Source organism: Nicotiana attenuata, unplaced genomic scaffold (assembly GCF_001879085.1).
Source record: "Nicotiana attenuata strain UT unplaced genomic scaffold, NIATTr2, whole genome shotgun sequence".
NCBI classification, from domain to species: domain Eukaryota; kingdom Viridiplantae; phylum Streptophyta; class Magnoliopsida; order Solanales; family Solanaceae; genus Nicotiana; species Nicotiana attenuata.
This window is the reverse complement of record NW_017672002.1, coordinates 44,173-64,976: the sequence shown is the minus strand read 5'-3', so window position 1 is coordinate 64,976 and position 20,804 is coordinate 44,173. Positions and strand designations below refer to the sequence as shown.

Genomic DNA, 20,804 nt, shown 5'->3' with positions numbered 1-20,804 from the left:
GAGAGGCGCCATCACAACCGGGTTCAGGGTTAGGGCCGTGACAATTGTCAAGCTAAATATGTTGTATATTAGAAGAAGTGCATAAGAAAAGTTATACCATTTTAGTTTAGTGTCTACATCTACAACTACAAAAATATAATAGTGACATCGAGTCATTCAAATTAAATAGGCTGACTATATATTCATCAAGTTCAGCTTGTGCTTTTTCCTTTCAAATTTTCAGTTACTAATTATGCACAAGTTTTAATATTATTTATATCGCTTATACAATTTTGTACCAACTGATATGGAACACACGTGCAACGCACTGTCAGAGACTAGTTTATATATATATAATATATAATAGGAGAGGAAAAGGGATGTTATGATGACAAGTGGCATAACATTAAATTGATACATATAAATTTTTTGGACAATTCTCCAACTTTTTTGGAATTCAAATTCAAATTAATTTTAAAAAAATGTATAGGACACGTTTTCTTTCAAAATCTCAACATTTTTAAATTTTTAAAAAAACAACTGAATTTGCATGGAACATTTAAATGGCACTTTTTTTTTCTCTCTAGAAAAATATAATTTTAAATAATTATTATAAATTCCATATTTACATACCATTTTCCCTAAATTTCCTCTGCAAAATCTAAAATTATCACTCAACTATCTAACCTCCTACACATCACGATTGAAACTCACGACATCCACTTCCATTTTACTCTGTAACCATCTGCAAATTTTAATTTGACGTTTCCGCCAAATCGAACAACTCAGTTTTTAGATCACCTACGTGAAGAAGCAGTTTTCTTTCTCTCAATTTTCAAATTCTAACATAACCCTAATCGAAAAAGGAATCCACCAAATCACTCTCTCAATTTCCAAAATTCTAATCAAAATCCACCAACAACTTACAAAAATGTCAATGCAAATCATTTTTTGAAGAGTTTCAGAATATGGTCTTGAATTAAACTTTGATTATATCTCCTTTATACATGAATTTCTATCAAAAGGAAATAATCATGGAAGGCATCCAATTTTTCCGTTTGCCCTTTTTCATTACATAACAAAATCAATTCTAAAATTTGGGTATATCACATTGGGATTGGGTTTAATTTCGTATAAGTCTATTGTAAAATAAATCTACTTTGTGTTCCATAGGATTCTAGAATTTGGGTTTTGAATTAGCAATTCGAAAAGATTCCGATCGAGTTCCATTTATGGTTCGCGTGATTATTATCGGGACCAACTGTTGATTCAATTTTCAGTTTAACTGTTTTCGTTCCTGTTAACATTGGAAGGTTTCGAATTATTGTTATATGTTTGTTAACATGTTAACCACATTTTCAAAGTAATCAGGATCCATTACTATTTTTATTCATAGTTTGTTTTATTTGGTTTCGATTTTGATGGCAAAATTTGATTTATGATATTGGCATAAATTTTTCTGTTAGTAGCAATGAGTTTTTTGTTTGAATACGTTGGTATGCATGTTTGAAATCTTTCTGTTTAAGGACCTAAATAATAATGGTGTTTTACAATACGTCAAAATAAATTACAAGGGTATAGAAGAATAGTTCACTTTTATAGACCCTTTTTGATGTTGGGTTTTCAGTTTCAGAAGTTGCAATGAATCCGTTCGTTCATAATGTCATTCAAGTGGCAGGGTTATACACAAATATTTAAGAGAAAAGACCCGAATTTGAAAGATGCGAACAATTATTGCTTCACTATAAACCACTCTACTATTGTTGCTTTTCCTATCACTAAAAAGTATGCTCCCAATTTTTACCTTTTTCTTAATTTAGGTTTTTTCTCCTGTACTTGATGTTATGACTTTTTGGTTTGTTTTTGTGTTTGTTATATAGAAGAAACTGTTTGATTTGAAAAGTTTATCTCTGTTATTCACTATTCTTGATTTATGTTTAATTAATAGCATTAAAGTTTGCAACTTTTGATTATTTTGTGGTCCATTTTAAATTATTTTTATGTAATTTTTTTCTCTATTGGCAATAAACTGAAGGTGTTTTTCAGTCTTCACTTTAGATTGATTTCGGAGACATTGAATGTGGTTGAAGCAATATTCGAATATCTTCATTATTTGTCTACAGTAAAAAGGGAGGCGCTTGAAGCTTTCTATTTGTATATAATGTGAATTGAAAGGGACATGTGTGTAAACCTCTAGAAGATATTTATGGTAGTGAGCTATGCTCAGTTTGGGATTTTATTTGGAACTCTCATGACAGTTTCCACATTTGTACCTTTTTTTGTGTAGCTTTCTATTTGTTAGATGTTTTCTGGAATTTGTTTGGGATTTTATTTTGTATATGTTCTGTTTTAGATAAGGCTGTTGGTGGGCCGGTCTGGGACCGGGCCTGCGGTCCTAACGGGCTAAACGGTCTCGGCGGGCCGGTCCTGGTGGGCCGGTTCCTTAATGGGTAAGAAGCCCGTGACGGGCCGGTCTTGTACACGAGGCCCACGAGACCGGGACCGCTAAGCCCGGGACCGGCAGGCGGTCCTGGGCCGATTCAACCGGGCCTAGCGGTCCTAACGGGCTCCAACGGCTAATTTTTAAAAAAAAAAAATTTTTTTTTTAAAAAAATAGCCAACGGTCAGATTTTAAAATCTAGCCGTTGGCCTTTAATTTTCAACCGTTTGGAATTTTAAAAAATAGCCATTTGGCCCCCAAACTTTATTTTAACCCCAAACTTTATATAATTACACTTTTCCCCAATTCTCAACTATAAATACCCCCTCATTCTTTCATTTTTACTCACCAATTCATCAATCTATCTCAATCTCTCTCAATCTATATCTAATTTCTCTTCTATAATTGCTTATTTTATTATTGCAATTTCGTGAAAAATTGTGAAGTTGGTGAATTGAAGTATTCAAGTCTTCAAGTCTTCAACGATTTTCAATTTTCAAGAAGTTGTTCGGCAATTCGGTAAACTCGTTCCAACTCTTAACTTTTAAGAATATATTTTTGTGTGTTTAGTTTGCATAATTGTAATTAATATGGCATTTTCTTTGAAAAAAATGTTTGGTGGTAAGGGAAAAGCTAAAATTGGTGAAAGTAGTCTCCAACCTACTACCCTTCCCCCGGCTCCCCGACCCAGACCTATTACCCGTCCTGCTGCTCCTATTATTCTTGATAGTGATAACCCTTGTTTTCAATTTTCCGATAGTGAATTTTGCCATAATGTTGCACAAGGTGAACAATTAAATGAAGAAGTTATGAATGCTCTTTATCCTAATCAAACTATCTTAGAAAATGATGAGGAAAATGAGGATGTAGATGAAACCCAACCGGATTTAGATGATTCACCTACTAGTCCTGTTAATAACCCAACTGATGCCCCGCCCGACCCACCTGTAGAAACCCCTACTTTTAATAGACAACCTTCTAAACGCCTAGAAACATCATTAGTTTGGAATTTTTTTACTCAAGTAAGAGAACAAAATAAGGCTAGGTGTAAAACTTGTGGGAAATTGCTGGCGCATAAATATACTGGAGACCGTAGTGGTACGGGTAGTTTGGCTAGGCACATACAAACACACCCTAGAGATAAAGTTAAATATTTACAAATGAAAGCGCAGCAAGAGGGGACAAGTGTAGATACTGCGGTTAACCCTAGTACAGGTTCAAATCTAGTTCAACCAGGAATTAACACTGTGACCGGTGGTATTTTATATTACGATCCTAATAAAGATCGTGAAGAATTAGCAAAGATGGTTACTGTTATGTGCTTACCATATACTTTTCCTTCTAACCCTAATTTTGTGCATTATATTAGAAAAGTTTTTAATCCTACTTATAAAGGTTGGCCTCGCGCAACAGTTAAGAGCGATATTTATAAATATAAACATGAATATGAACAATATTTGCGGTATTTATTTACTCATATAACTAATCGGATTTCTATTACTACTGATATTGGTAGAAGTAATAATGACTGTGATTATCTAACTGTTACAAGTCATTGGATAGACGAGGAGTGGATAATGCAAAAACGCATTATTGCGTATAGAATAATTAATTCACGTCACACAGGTAAGTTTATTGCTAACACCGTTGCAGATATTTGTAGATATTTTTGCATTAGAGATAAAATAATGGCAATTTCTATGGATAATGCTTCTAGTAACACTAGTGCTATAGGCATACTTACAACAACACTAAATCCTGCATTTAGTAATTGTTTCCATGTGAGATGTATTTGTCACATTTACCATTTAATCGTCGGTGATGGTATGAGAATTTTAAATTTAGAAATTGAAAAGGTTAGAATGGCTCTTAATTGGCTTTTTTATTCAAACCGTAGAAGTAGACTTAGAGAGTATTTTAAAAAATGTGATGAATTTGGCCTTAGAGAAAGAAAGGTTCCTAAACCTTGTCCAACTAGATGGAATTATATGTACGAAAGTTTAGTAGTTGCATATGAATATAGAAACCCAATTAATGCAAACGTTTAATGCTCGTGTTGGTGGTGAGGATGATGATGAAATCCTTACAAATCAAGATTGGACGAATGTCAAAATTCTTATAGATTTTTTAGAACATTTTCAAATTGCTACAAATGCATTTTCTGGACAATATTATCCTACTATTTCAAATTGTTTAGTTTATATTGCAGCACTATGTGATTTGTTTGTTGAATTTTCGGAGGGTGGGGAAATTTATCAACTTGCTATAAATGCAATGAAAGAAAAGTTTAAAAAATATTTTTTCCCTATCCCCCCTATTTATGGTGTTGCTGCATTGTTAAATCCAACAATGAAATTAGGAGGTCCTCACTTTTGGTACACAAATATTTAGAAGGCTTTAGATCTTTCAGTTGAGGAATTTTCTACACTTGCAGAGGCAAAAGCCTCAATTAAAATAAATGCGCAAACAATTTATAATGCTTACCAACTTGCGTTAGATCATGCTAGGCCAAATATTCCAACCCCTACTTCGTCTAGTTCACAATCATCTAAAAGAGCTGCGGGCCTACAAGCACTTAAATCTTGGACGGAGTTTAGGGGTTCTCAAGGTGATAATTTTGATGAGACTTCACATCTAAATGAGCTTCAAGTTTATTTGTCGCAGGGACTTGAAAAGGAGAATCCAGACGGCACCTTTGATCTTTTGGAATGGTGGAAGACAAGGGAAAAACATTTTCCGGTTCTTGCAAGGATGGCTCGGGATATTTTATCTATTCAAGCTTCAACAGTTGCATCAGAGAGCGCTTTCAGTCAAGCAAGACTTCAAATAGGTGATCATAGAGCGTCTATGAGGGAGAGCTTGGAAAAATCAGTACTATTCAGAGATTGGATCCGCTCGGAAAGAAGAAACTTTGGACTTGCAGAATCACAACCGGAGATAGACGAAGCGTATGAAGAAATGATAGCGGAACTTGCGGAGGATGCTGCTTCGCCCGGAAGCGGTGATGAACAAGCTTCTTTTCCGCCACCACCAACGGAACCTCCTCTAAAAGTCACTTTTAGAGTTCCAAAAGTTGTCAATATTTTGCAAGTTAATGTTGAGGGACCCATTGATGGTAAGAGAGTTTTAATGATTAAGCTACAACAAGAAAACAAGTTCATATATGGAAGAGACGAAGCATCCGAGGAGCACAATTCTTCTGAGCTATGAGTCACTGGGTTTCCTTTTCGAATTTGGGTGAACAATCTTTAAGAGTTTTAAGGTTTTGGAATTTCAAATCTAGTAAACTTTGGAATTTGGGTAAACAGCGTTGTGTTGTTCCCACATTTTCGTTTTTGTGAATATTTTTTTTGTGCATATTGGTATAATTATGTAACGATCTTTTTGGGGATTCAAAAGGGTATGATTTCACAGAAGATGAAATAGAGCAAGTAGAAGAGCAAGTATGGTTTCACTCCCTACTTCAAAAGAGACACAACCTAGACGGTAAAAAATCTAACATGACTACTAATCAAGATGGCTTCTCTTCATGGCATTCATGGTAGTGAGATACTCTACTTTAAAGGATCTCTTCTTCTTTTCTAGCATACATCCCTTAGCTTTAGCTGCTTTCAGGGGCGGATGTAGTATGTTTGTGACGGGTTCAATTGAACCCATAACTTTTGACGCGAAGTATAACTTTATGTGTAAGAATTCATTAAGATTATAAAAAAATAGTAGATATGAACCCATAACTTTAAAATAGACAAGGTTCAATGCTAAAAATCTATAAAGTTAAATCCTGGATTCGCCTGTGGTTTCTTTGTTATGGCACTACCTGTGATTCACATAATTTTTTAGATCAAAGGTACAGTTTGTGCTTACTTGTGACTGTGTAAGCATCTCTTTTTTTTGTGGTTAAAATTTTAAGATGAGCATACATAACATACGATTCAATAATTACCAAATGGTTCTAATGCATGTCATATTTGCACCTTATTTCCTAGATTAAGAGGTTGTGTAATTCATTTAAAGAATCCCTGGGAGTTCAGAATTAGTTATCTACTTCTATTCCATGTTGCTAATCTACTTTATATCTCGACAATATGCAAAAAGTTGCGATTAGCAAGATGGATATGTAATCAACAAAATGTTTGTTGCTGAATTGGGGTTTACACACATGTTCATCTTAAACTTGACTCGTAGTGATATGTTATCTGTTCTTCCTTTATTATAACCTCTTTTGGCATCTGCTCTAAGTTTATGGTAATAAATATCCATCCTGTATGGTTAAACTTACAGACGGCAATCTTTTAACTTATTTGTAATGCAATTTTAAATAATTGGTGAAATTTCCCTTTTTCAATTAATTGATTAACTTCCTTTCCAGATTTTGCATTTCACAATATGCCAATCCATTCACTGGTCTGAGCCATTTACCTAGCTAATGTGATACTCTCCTTCTGAAAGCCAGAATTGGTGATTTAGTTGTTCCATACTTGAGATTTGGCAGACGATGAATTATTTTTCCTCTTATATGATATTACATGATATGAGGTAATATTTCACATGTTGAAATTGTTGCAGGTACATTTGATAGGATATTGTGCTGAAGGGCCTTTGTTATAAGTATACGAGTACGCTGGAAATTCTTCTAAGATTCGTTGCTCAATTTCGCTCCTAAAATACAGAGAGACTTGCGAAGGCTGGTCTTGGTTGGTTGGTCCGAAAAGTCAGAATCATCTGTAGAAGATGATGTAGCTTAGAGTGAAGGGGAACATTATCTATCTTAATTGCTTAGTTAATCTAATAGAGGGAGCCATTTATGCTAGAAGTTGAATTAATTTGGTGTTAATTACTATTCCATAGTGGTGCGTATAGAAGAATGGTTATGTTTTTTTAGATTCGGGTTCGTTTTGTTAATTGAACAGAAAGTGGTGGTTAGTCTCTGTTTGGGACCAAGGAGAATCCAAAATCATTTTTTGAAGTAGGAGATTAGAGGTCCTAACTAGAGCTCTTATCCCTTTTATTTTGAAATACAACTCTTATTTCTTGAAGTTATTTTATTTGTGTTGTCATTCTTCTTCCTTTTATATTTTGCGTTAAGATTCTTTTTGATTATACTTACGGAAAGCCTTTGGAAGGCTTCGACACTATAATTTTTTATGTGGTGCGGAAAAAGTTCAAACATATAAAGGTAGAACTTGAGTAGGTTTCATATTCGGTCAGTTTCTTTTTATATGATATGCTTCAGTTTAGTTGGATGTTCAGTTTTAATGATATTAAACAAAACTAAAAGAATCCTATTACTATTTTGACTTTTTGGAAATCGGTAAATATGGCTTCTATTTGTTTATGAAATTTCATATTAAAGGTATATTGTTATCAAACATATATGAAATTAAAGGCTTTTGACATAACGTAAGATTATTAATTTTTGTTAATGTCAATATCAGGAATATGATAAGAAGTTAAGAACTTTTTTGTTTTCATATAAAACGAGCAATTAAGATCGTGATATGATATTAAATGTCAATTGAAATGTTCAGTACAAATTTCTATTGAAGTATACATGATTTTCCAATATGTCAATGCGATATGAAAACTTTTTTTTATTAAATCAAACAAATAAGTTTCTATTTTTTACTACTAAATTTTCTTTGATGTCATTTGGGTACTAATGCTAGTTTATTGGAAAAAAAAAAAATGGAGATAGGCGGTTGCAAAAATAGAAGCAATAAAAGCGCTTCAATTTGAAAAAAAGAAAACGAACACTCCCTTTAAACAAATTGTTGACGTTGCGAAGAATTTCAAAGATTTCAATTTCCATGTCTTTAAACAGCTTCAAGGAGACACTCAAGCCCTGCACTACAATTCAATCATCTTTCTCACAATCTTCTTCAATAAGTTCTTACAATTTTGACACAAAATCTGTAAATCCTAGAAAACCCCCTAAATCTTCTTTGTCCCAGCAGCTTCTACGACTCGAAGATCACACTTCTTTGCCTCAAACCCAACCACCACAAACTCCCAATAAGCAGAACCATTTTGATTTGAAAAGCAAATATGACAAAACAGAGGAGGAGGAAGAAGAAGAAGAAGAAGAAAAGCCCGTAGGGTTTGGGAGGCCCAAATTGGATTCTTTATTGCTAGATCAAACAGGACCTTACGAGCCTTTGGTTCTTTCTTCACCGGATCAAAAGCCTGTTGTCCAGGTGATTTTTTCACTGGCCAAAATAATTAAGATTCAATTTTTTTGAAGCCTTTTTAAGTTATACTTTCTGTAATTATTAGTTCAATTTCAAAATTAACCAAATGGATTCTGGTTATATTGGAAAGTTAGTATTTTGAGATCATGTGCTATTTGCTTATTGGTTGTGAATGTGAACTATTATGCTTCGACTTATTTTGGGCTTCATTTGATTATTAGAATTTTAGCTCCTTAATTAGAATGCGATTGATTAAAATTGCCTAAATAGAAAAGTTGATAAAATTTGTATGTTAATTGATTGTTGAGGTGGTCTAGTTGGTTTTGCTCACCAATGTGGTTTGTTAAAAACGATATCTAGACTGTGGTTTTGGTGAATGACTTAGTCCCTTGCTTAAGCTTTGGTTGGATCTCCAAGGATTTTTTAGAAGAAGCAGACAAACATCTTGAATAAGAAAAGATGGAAATATGATATTTTCTTCAATAACCGAGAAATCCTGAGGTCCAGCTTACGCATAGTTTGAACCTCAGTGGATAATGGACATGTCCCTCTACCCTTCTCCCATTAAATACGAGGCTTTAAGTGTTAATGTCATTTGGATTTTAATCAAAAGGAGCCAAGGGGAATGGGCTTTTGATAGGATATTTTCCATCTGCTTTGCAATTTCTTCTCCTATTTATACGGAATACAGATCTTTTCTGCCAAAGATGGTAATTTTCTTTTTCTCCTCATTGCAGAAACAATAGGAACGTTCTTCTTTGTTTCTTTTCTTGACAAGGTTTTAATTTTAACTGAAAGATTGCTCTTTGGTTGTTAGGTGAATGTCACGATCCAAACCTATGGGCGGCAACGGGCACCCGGTGCCTTACTCAACCGAGTACCAACATACATATCTTTCTTATCGTACTCTCATTGGCAAATGAGCCATACGGGCTGTCATGGGCTAACCAGAATAAACATAAAGGAATACTCAATACAGGGCGACCCAACCTGATATAGAAACCTATACCTGTGACATACAGGCCTATAAGCCAATGTGATCCTTTATACACTCAAAACATAGGCCACAAGGCCATACAAGTATCTGTATACACGGCATCTGTCCATAAGCCTCTAAGAGTACATAAATATCATAAAGGTAGGGATAGGCCCCGCCGTACTAATCAATACATGTACTAACATACTGACCAAATAAGCAACTCCGGAACAATGGAGTGCACCAACACCTACCGCTGAGCTGAAAGCCTATTTGGAGGACTCTCAACCTGTCTATCAGGACCTGAGAGCATGAAACGCAGCGTCCCCAAGCAAAAGGGACGTTAGTACAAATAATGTACCGAGTATGTAAGGAATGAAAGTCAGTATATATTAGACATGAGAGAAGCATGGAGTAAAAGACTCGACATGTAAGTCTGAGTAGCTTTGTGAATCATTTGATATTTATAATGTCATGCATATGCATGTAAATGTCATATTATGCATGGGTATATGCGTTCATAACATCATCAAGCCTATGAGGGCATCCCATCATATCATCTCGGCCATTATGGGCAAATCATCCACGTATACCAGCTGATCAGATGGTGGTGCGTATATAACGCCGTAACTTTTTCCCATATCCCATATACATATACATATATACGCGTATATAGCGCCATCTAGTCATGGGTCAATGTGCATGTATAAATGAATGCAATGCATGAGAAGTACGTCAATAAAATCTTTCGGAACGTCATAAGACCATTATGCCTATGATTAATATCATGAAATAATCTTTATCAACTTACGTATTTTTTTAGACCCATGAACAGATGATCTGTTTGAATAAATAGACACATGGGGAATCAAGAACATAGGCATCTCTAGTATTTCTATGAATAGAGTCGTTTATGGAAATTGTGCATTTGCTCGTTTCGTTTGTGTCGTATAGATCATGCCAAAAAGAAAGAAGGGATAGCCTTAACATACTTGAGCCGATTCTCTTGATAATCCCTCTAACACACGTCAATTGCGACAACACGTAACGGCAAGATCGGAGTAGGGGAAAATCCGTATGATATTCTTGAGAAAGATTACACCGTACTTCCTTAAAATTGCAACACCGCACGTTGCTAAGATGCTAAGAGATCTTGTTTTGAACTTTGTTTCAAGAACATTAACTAAGATGCAAACTTTTGTTTGAATTTGCTGAAGCCTTCATCTCCCATATCATAGAGATATCAACATCTCTTAAGTGAGTTAGAGATGTTTTTAAAGCTTGGTGGGTATGGGCCACACATATTAGATGATTACGCCACATATCGTCTAAATTTTGCCACCTAGAATTTAATGGGTCAAAATTGTTGGCTTTCATGGCTACCACGTTAAGGGGTTTAATCTTATCTTTAACTAATCACCCAAAATTCCTTACTTAACTAGGTAATCTCCTATTACCCAATAATTAACCAATTACCCACATAATTAAGAATTATCTCAAATTACTTAAAATTCTACTCACTTTAACACTTTTTATACACTTCACTATCATGGTCATGTGGTACCTTGTATGGCACTAGTCCCGGGTATTATAGCTCGGGCTGTATTTTATCCCAAATTGACAAACTTCGACGAAACTCATTTTCTTCGATTCGCTTACCCTCTCACCTTCACGAATTTACTTATCACTTGTTTAAACTAGCATAATATTCGTAACCTCAAAATTATATCATTCGTGAGCTTGCGTCGATTAACTTACGACGAAACTTTAACGTCCGAAAATGCGGGATGTAACATCTCATTCCCGAGCTTTCATCAATTCACTTATGGCATACTTTCGCATACGAAAATACGGGGTTTAACAGTGAAACAGACCATCGTCTTCATATTTGGGAAGTAACCATTCAATGTCTTTTGGAGTAAAACCTCTTATCTTCTTACCCAAGAATTACTAGATTTCTCAAATAAGTGCAACTGTTGTGCCATTTTGACATTCTGTTGCAACAGCCCTTTTCCGAATAATGAATCTTGAAATTAGATCAAGAAATAAAAAGAGATGTAGACCCTTTTGTTACCTGTTGAAATAAAGTCATACTTGCTTCTTTACCCAGTTTATGATGTGTAATGATTGACTACATATTTAGCAATTTCCTTTATATTCTTTTCAGGTTCCAGCATCTATAAACTGTAGGCTTTTGGAGCATCAACGAGCAGGAGTGAAATTTTTGTATAGCTTGTATCAGAATAATCATGGAGGAGTTCTTGGAGATGATATGTGAGTTTTCTTTGTGATTCTCTTTTTGGGTGTTATGGTGGATACTACTTGTTGTATACTGTTGGCCTAACTTGTACAAGTGATGAGCATCAGCTGTCGTGTCATGTTACGCACAGTCATATACACTTATTAATGCTATTGTAAAGTGTCATTTTTTTTAATTTTATGATGTGATTATAATGTCTCTTCTCCTTGTCTTTCCTTTTTTTTTTGGCATATGCTTGGAACAGGGGACTTGGTAAAACCATCCAAAGCATTGCATTCTTAGCTGCTGTATTTGGTAAGGATGGAGACTTACCTGAATCAGCAGTCTCGAAGGAACACCCAAGAACAAGGGGCCCTGTACTAATAGTTTGTCCCTCTTCTTTGATCCACAACTGGGAAAATGAGTTTTCCAAGTGGGCAACATTTAGTGTTTGCATTTATCACGGGCCAAACCGTGATTTAATGATTGACAGACTAGAAGCACGTGGAGTTGAGATACTTATAACCAGTTTTGATACATACAGAATCCATGGACACATTTTATCAGATGTTGAATGGGAGATTGTGATTATTGATGAGGCCCATCGGCTTAAGAATGAGAAATCAAAACTGTACAAGGCATGTTTAGCAATTAAGACCCTAAAACGTTATGGTCTTACAGGAACAATAATGCAGAATAAATTAATGGAATTGTTCAATCTGTTCGACTGGGTGATACCCGGTTGCTTGGGGACACGTGAACACTTCCGAGAATTTTATGATGAGCCCCTTAAACATGGTCAGCGATCAAGTGCTCCAGATAGATTTGTTCGAGTTGCTGATGAGCGGAAACAGCACTTAGTATCAGTTCTGCGCAAATATTTGTTAAGAAGGACAAAGGAGGAAACTATTGGACATCTCATGTTGGGGAAGGAAGATAATGTTGTATTTTGTGCAATGAGTGAACTGCAAAAACGGGTTTATCAGAGAATGCTACAGTTACCTGAGGTACGATGCCTTATCAATAAGGATCTCCCTTGTAGTTGTGGAAGCCCTCTCAAGCAAGTCGAATGTTGCAGAAGGACGGTTCCAGATGGTATCATCTGGTCTTACCTTCACAGGGACAATCCATATGGTTGTGATTCATGCCCTTATTGTGTTGTTCTTCCTTGTCTCATGAAGCTCCAGCAGGTTATCTCTAAAGAATTTTCTCTTGGTTCTCTCTTGATCACTAGACCTGTACTATGATTCCTTGATAGTCAATGATGTAGAAAATCTAATCTCAAAAGTAAGTTCTCTAGTTTCTTTTATGGAAAAATGCTGCTCTAGAGATATGCTCCTAAAGTGAAAGAAAATGAGATTAGGTTGCCAGATGCAATACGAGTCAGACAACATAGAGAAGGAAAATGATGATCATCTAGGAACCCTCAGTTTCAGGTGATGCATAAATTAAGTAACTAACCCAAAAATTAATTAATTAACCAATGCTGTTTCTACTTATCAACTTGCTATTAGAAGTGGATGCATTGTTGTCCCACAGAACATGTTAAAAGTGTGATCCTCTTTTTTGGTCTCTGAATTCTGATTTTTAATCTCGCTTCCCTCTTTTAAAGAGCAATATTAATGAAACAAGAGAAAAGAAGACTCGGGAACATTTCTTGAAAATTAAAGAGGAAGAGTACCTCTTACCACCTCAGATCTGCCATTACCTTTAAAAATAATGATTCTTGGTCGTATGGTGGAGTATGGGGTGGACATAACCATGTTATGTCGTTCGACTTTCTAGTTATTTGCAACATTGGTACCTCTCAATCCTATTTACTTTTCTTTTGAAATTATTTCCGTCCCTCTTTCATCATTTTGTATCTTCACATTTTTGAGCTCTCTGAGCAGATAAGCAATCACTTGGAGCTTATCAAGCCTAATCCAAAGGATGATCCAGATAAACAAAGAAAAGATGCAGAATTTGCTGCTGCTGTATTTGGTAAGGACATTGATTTGGTAGGAGGGCATACTCAAAATAAGAGTTTCTTGGGCTTAAGTAATGTTGAACATTGCGGGAAAATGAGAGCATTGGAGAAACTAATGTCCTCTTGGGTTTCACAAGGTGACAAGATTCTTCTTTTCAGCTATTCTGTAAGGTACTATATCAGTATTCAGTTCTTTTATCCTTTTGAGTGACTGAAACATGCAAATGCTTGCAAAAAGCTAGGTGCTTGTCAGTGTTGTCAAAGGCGCGCTTAAAGCGCGCTTAAGCCCTGAAGCAAGGCTCAAAACATGTTGAGCGCTTCGCCTCTCTTTGTGGGCGCTTTAGTGTCGCATCAAGGCTCTAAGGTATACTTTTCCCTGCCAATGAGTGTAATCCTGAAAATGCAACATTAAATAATTGATATTTCGCTTTATCGTAAAAAAATTCAATTTCTTTATCCGTATATTTGCTTTTAATGCTTATAATTATTAGTCTTGGACTACATATCCATATTTTTACTTTTTCTCCAGTTGCGCATTTTATAATTAAAGCCCACGCTTTAGTTGCGCTTTGCGCTTAAAGCCCCAACAGACCTTTGAGCTTTTTTGCGCTCTTCGCCTTTGATAACACTGGTGCTTGTCTAACAAATATAATTACTCCTTTTTGTGATGGAGATAAAAAGGCCATATTATTTTGTATTTTAAGGCGTTGAGGCAGTTCTTTTTGCTGTTGTCCTCAGTCATGATCGTCATATGATTACTTTTTATGATGATATCTTAAGTACTCTATCAGTATTTCTCTTCCTCAATTATCGTCTGTAATGTCAATTCAAAGGAGTTCATGAGTAAGAGCTTTTTTCCTGCTTTATTATTAGACCAGCTGAGTTTTGTTGTCGGAGTATGACGAAATTAATTACACTAATGGGCTAACTAGTTTAAGGAATATTTTTAGTAATAGTCTAATGACTATCTTCTTGAAGATAGTACTTTTAACCAATTGAGAGATGGGACTTCTCTAAATTTAAAAAATTTAGCCTTCTGATTTTGTGCGAGGTTTAATTTATGGTTTTCTCTTTTCCTTTCCTTTTATAAAATTGTAAAGTTGTTTTTATTATCTGATCTTCCAAATTGAAGAAAGGTCGATGCACATTATCTATTTGTTTAACAATTGCTGTTTGATTTTTGCTACGCCTAACCCCTATCTTGGATTAGAATTAGAGCAGCATCACAAAAACTTCGTATCAGATCTCTAGTAGTGGTGCACTCTTATGACAACCTGAGGGCTGTGAATGGTTTTAATGAGGATCTCCATCTTTTTTTTCTTTGTGGGATAGTTAGGATCTGTCTCCTCTTATGAGGCTTACTAGATGTATAGCCCTTTTTCTCTTGTTTTGCAACTCCGTTACTGTGGAATCTGGAATACAGCAAGAGTCACCCAAGGATCTGTTTTATGCTTATAGAGATATATATGTTGCGTTTATTGCATAGCTTTTCAGGCATGTCTTATCTTTTCTCTAGTCTTAATTCCCTTCTTTTTTTAAAAAAAAAAAAATAATTGTCCTGAGCAGGATGCTGGACATACTGGAGAAATTTATTATACGCAAAGGCTATGGCTTTTCAAGGCTTGATGGTTCCACCCCAACTGGCCTGCGCCAGTCTCTAGTCGACGACTTCAACTCTAGTCCTAGCAAACAGGTAGATTTTTGAATCAATCAACTCTTCCAATACCATATTAGTTGGGGGTTGGCTATATGAATCTTCTGCATCCAGTTGTGCTCTATTCTGGCCCATTCCTCTTTATTATACGGAATAGAACAATTTTAGTAATATAAAACTTTACTTCATTTTATCATTTCTGTAATTTTAAGTTGTTCTCATCTTAGGTGTTCCTTATATCAACAAAAGCTGGTGGACTTGGCCTCAACCTTGTTAGTGCAAATCGTGTAGTGATATTTGATCCAAATTGGAATCCTGCCCAAGATTTGCAGGCCCAGGACAGATCATTCCGATATGGACAGAGGCGGCATGTTGTTGTTTTCCGCCTACTTGCAGCTGGTTCTCTTGAAGAACTTGTTTACACTCGTCAGGTCTACAAACAGCAGTTATCAAACATTGCTGTCTCTGGAAAAATGGAAAAACGCTATTTCGAGGGAGTTCAGGTTGAAAATTACTTTCCTTTGTTTGTTTCCTCGGATTTAATTTTTTTTTCTGTACCATTCTTCCAGTTGGAAATGATTACTTATTCAGACTGCAACTTTCAGGATTGTAAGGAGTTTCAAGGGGAGCTATTCGGTATCTGCAATCTTTTCAGAGATCTATCTGACAAACTCTTCACAAGTGAGATCATTGAATTACATGAAAAGAGGAGAAAGGAAGATGGAACTCATTCAAAACAGGATTTGAGTGGGATGTATTTTGTTCCTGAGAAAGAAATAACTACAGCATCTTTGGTGGCACCTGAAAGCAGTAAACATAAAGAAGAGGAGGGCACAGCAGTTGCTCCAACGCTTGAACACCTCGGTGAGTTCATTTTTTGTTTGTTTCTGTCTTTCTGATAAATTAGAATTGCTCTGAAGATCCATTTTGGAAAGGCAACAGGAAAGAAAAGAATGGTAATTATGGAGGCACCCAAAGTAAAAAATCTCTCTAAAGGAAGAGGAAGGTCAATATTGTTCTAGCTCTAGGTATTGATCGCACTGAAAGGAAAGAAGGAAAATATTACTTGGTTATTTGATAACATAGAACTAAGAGGATGGATGTAGTTCTTTTAAGAAATCTGCTATACTGTTCTTACCTTAAGATTCTCGAAGCTGTTCAAATGGTTAACAATCTTTTATCTTTTATTTTCCTTTTCTTTTTTTTTTGGCAGCAATATTGAAGTTCTTTCTTCACCTCAATTAACTGGCTGATGTCTCTTACAAAGACAAAATTGTAGGATACAGATGTATAATGGCATTGATCTTTATTGCTCATTTAACCTTTTGATGCCCAGGTATTGTATATGCTCATCGGTTTGAAGATATTGTTGACCTTGGACCAGCAGTGATGAAAGAGAAAAAAGAACAGACTCTGCATCTAAATAACGCTCCAGGGCTGCCAAAGTGTTCAACTGTTGGGAAGAGGAAATCAGATGCCATAACTGGGAAGGAGAATGTAGGAACTGGCAATCCTATAAAGATGCGCAAAAAGAACCAATTTAGCCTCATTGCCTGTTTCATGGGTATGGAAGAGGTTCAGTTTAGCAAATGGCTCTTATCTGCAACTCCAGCAGAGCGTGAAAAAGTACTAAAAGATTATCACAAGGCGAAAGGATAAAATTCATGACTTTCATGACAACTTGTAACTTCTGTAACATTTACTCTGTAGAGGTGCTGCTTTTTTCTGTTCTTTCTTTTATGTACTCCACTTCTTGTGTGTATAGGAAAGCTTTTAGGCTGTTCATTGTGTCTGTATCTTCATTGTTTTAGAGTATAAACAGTTCGCACTTGAATAAATGATGAGATAGTACCAGTCCAAAGTTAGTAAAAGCTTGTCTCCCAAATCTAGACTCACTTCATAAAGGAATATTGCATCTACTTTCTTTGCAACTTGAATCTGAGATTGACTATGTTGGATTGATGTCTTGGGAACATTGTGTTTTTATGATACTACACATAAGCTGTACGGTTGACTTCTTCACGAAAAATAATTTGCAGTTAATTCCTCTGCATCTTGAACCTTGATACTGGCTTTGAGCCACGACTGACTGACTGCTCCCTTGGATTGATATTAATATCAGTTGTGTGTTCTACGATACCACCAGTAAAAGCCTGCCAGAGGATATTGTCAGATACCGATCCCCTTAATATATCAATTGATCTTATAATTGTGCAAGAATGTACCTTACTACTGTCAAATTGTGGTTCGGAAGGACGAGCAGCAGCCTGTAAGAAAAGCGTTCAGAGTATATATAGTTCTTAATTCTGGAAAGATGCACGTTAGCAAAACATGCATGCCACCATATTGTTATGTCGAAGATAATAAAGCCCAAGGAATTTAACTGGGATAGCGTTCCGGGGCCGAGGACAAAGTTTGGTATCAAAAAGTGCACGAAAACAATTACTCTGAGAAATTTGCACTATCGCGTCGCATGGGGTGCCGTGAGGCGCGACGCGACTGTGCAATGTGCCTGCTCTGACAGAAAAGTGAGCTCTCTGATAAACCCCACAAGCGCCCCGCGCCTGTTCAATTTCCTCGGCATATTTTCCTGTTTCGACTTAGAAATGGTAGTTTTGTCAGGACCCACTTATACACGGTATAAATACACCAAAAATATATTTTTAAAGGAACTTTTGACCTACGAAAGATTTGAGAAGCAACTAAGGCAAGAGACACAAGAATTCATCAAGATTTCAACGAACAATCGATGCAATACGAGAGTTTGTATCGGATCATCAGCATTGATGTTTTCTATGTTTCTAAACCTTATTGGGATGCATCCTTCCACTGCTATGGAGTAATTTCCCTTAGGGTGTTGACATACACTGTGTATTAATAATTCGATTACGAGTTTGATTCTTGACAATTGCTTGAATTAATTGATGGAGGTTTAACTCGTATTGCGAAGTTGTTTATTATTTTGCTTAATCAAAAGAGGAACTTATATTGAATTTCTTTACATCTTATGTTCTAGTTTAAATTCGCGATTCAACTAAGGTAACCGAAAGAGCCTCTTGAATTATTAATCGAACTAGAAAATGAAAAAATATTCGTGAGAAGTTACCTTTTAGACTAAAGCAATCATTTTATTTGTTGCAATTGTTCACCATGCCTCAATTGGATTATTTACTGAAATTAAATTTAATCTAAGAGGAACTTAACATCAAGTATAACCTGATTATGTGGTGAATTCATGAAAATCAACAATATTATGGATTGAATTACTTCAAGAATGGGATCCCGAGTCAATTATCTCGCACCTGTCTAGTCAATTACCCTTCTCTCACTCATATTTCTTTGTTGCTCAACTGTTGTCCACCATGATCAATTGATAATTGCTTAATTTTAGTAGTTAATCGTAGTTGATAATGATTCAATAGTGTTAATTTTTCCGGATAGTAATTAACTAAAGATTATTCTAACACTATTTAAATCCATTACTGTGGAGATGATAATTTAACTATACTATCTTTGACTAGCGAGCAATAATTTTGTGTTGTGTTTTGCGCTCGTCAAATTTTGATGCGGCGCACCTGTGGGGATTAATAGAGAGCTCTTTTCTGTCAGAGCAAGCACATTGCACTGCCGCGTCGCGCCTTGCGCAGCCCCATGCGGCGCGGTGGTGCAAATTTCTTAGAGTAATTGTTTTCGTACACTTTTTGATATTCAAACTTGGTCCTCGATCCCCGAAAGCGATCCTAGTTTAATTCCTTGGGCTTTTACAGTGACTTCAAAGCTCCAATTAGTCTTTTGTCTTTTTAACTCAATCACTTCCCGCAAGGCATAAAACACGTAATAAGTGCAATTCACCATCATTTAAGCTCAAACACAAGTAAAATACAGTAATTAGAGCGCAAACTATGGCTAAAGTAGAGGTTTCTAACCTACCATCAACACACTCCAGTTTTATCATGACACATCACCAAATAAGTTTCTACAGCACTTGACAACAGTGTAGTTTTATTATCAATACCATGTTATGTCCAAATAATTTAGTTAGCAGTTGCAAATACCGTAGATCTACTATTACATATGAGCAACTCAAACGTGTGAGAAAGCATTATCATGTCAAAGTGTTCAACCACCATATGACAGAACATACAAGCATATCGCTGCCTCAGAAGCTGTAGCATAAAAAAATGAGGCCTCGGCCTTAAGGCCTTGCATTAAAGCCTTTACAATACATTCTCTCTTCTCTTCAGTAACTCAATTGTTTTCTTGGCTGCTCTTTTAGCATAATAACTCTCTCCTAGAAGAACCTGCATGTAGGACAGAAGTGGAAAATTATATTCAAAAATTTGTAACTGGAAAAAGATTTTAAGAAGAGAATTTCAGGGACTTGTCAGTAAAAAGGATGAAGCATATATTCATAATTTACCAAACATCACTTGCTAATTAACCAGACAAATAGTAGGTTTTTAACTTGGAAATGATCATGTAAACAGCACAGACTTAAAGACTTCCGTTATTCCTGTCCTAAAGCGAGGACTTATCAGATAGATTTAAAAAAACAATTGTGGAATTCAGCAAAGAGAAAATGAGGCATATTCCGTGATTTGGCAAAGAAGATTCTACCACCATCAGACTCCTCATTGGATATATATATATATATATATATATATATATATATATATATATATATATATATATATATATATATATATATATATATATATCAATAAACCATCGAAATGGACAGTTGTAAAGAAAACAATTCTATTCAGCAACTCATGAATCATTTCAGCGAGGACCCCATTCAGTTTATCAAACAGACAACTCTTAAGAGTTCAACACAAGGAATGGTTCCTTTTGATCTAGGAAGAGAGTCGATCAATCGATCAACAACATATCAATCCCAAATTAGTAGGGGTCGACTATACGAATTTGCTCCGCAGTCATTCATCTTAGTTATATTACTTTTTTTTTATAGACTACAACATACCACAATCCTCCTCCTTTATTTCCCAAAGAGAACAAAACTTGGTGGATAATGTGTCCACCCAACTACCCTTCTCCACTTAATTAAATAACAGACTGTTGTATGCGGCAGGTTCCAACCCGTAGAGTGCACCTAACCCACTTCACGCGTTGCGCTCTTACTAGGCCAAAAATCCGGGGGCAATCCTCCTTTATTTGGGCTTAAATCAATAAATACTTTCCACATAACAGGAGTTTGATCAAAGAAGAGTTTCTTAACACAACAAAATAAAAAATTTCCTTTCAATCCAGAAAGAAAGGCGAAAACTTTATGCATTAAGCATCATGTACAATCAAAAGATAAGTATCACACTTATAGCTCAATAAACTAATATTTCCA

The 20,804-nt window shown here is 35.6% G+C and overlaps 1 protein-coding gene across 3 annotated transcripts; it reads left to right on the top strand.

The window, feature by feature from the left end:
- The first annotated feature begins 8,118 nt into the window (after window positions 1-8,118).
- Window positions 8,119-17,364, top strand: LOC109211274 (switch 2). Of its 3 annotated transcripts, none has more exons than XM_019374796.1 (8): window positions 8,119-8,613; window positions 11,751-11,857; window positions 12,088-12,829; window positions 13,715-13,962; window positions 15,358-15,484; window positions 15,673-15,948; window positions 16,051-16,309; window positions 16,782-17,364. In XM_019374796.1, exons 1-8 carry the CDS (start codon window positions 8,227-8,229, stop codon window positions 17,102-17,104), a joined length of 2,469 nt encoding a protein of 822 aa, XP_019230341.1. In that variant the 5' UTR covers window positions 8,119-8,226; the 3' UTR covers window positions 17,105-17,364. The 3 variants fall into 3 exon arrangements, with proteins under 3 accessions (XP_019230341.1, XP_019230340.1, XP_019230342.1); XM_019374795.1 differs by having other exon boundaries at window positions 12,088-13,012; XM_019374797.1 differs by lacking the exon at window positions 8,119-8,613 and adding an exon at window positions 9,446-10,013 and having other exon boundaries at window positions 12,088-13,012.
- Window positions 17,365-20,804: the final 3,440 nt, after the last annotated feature.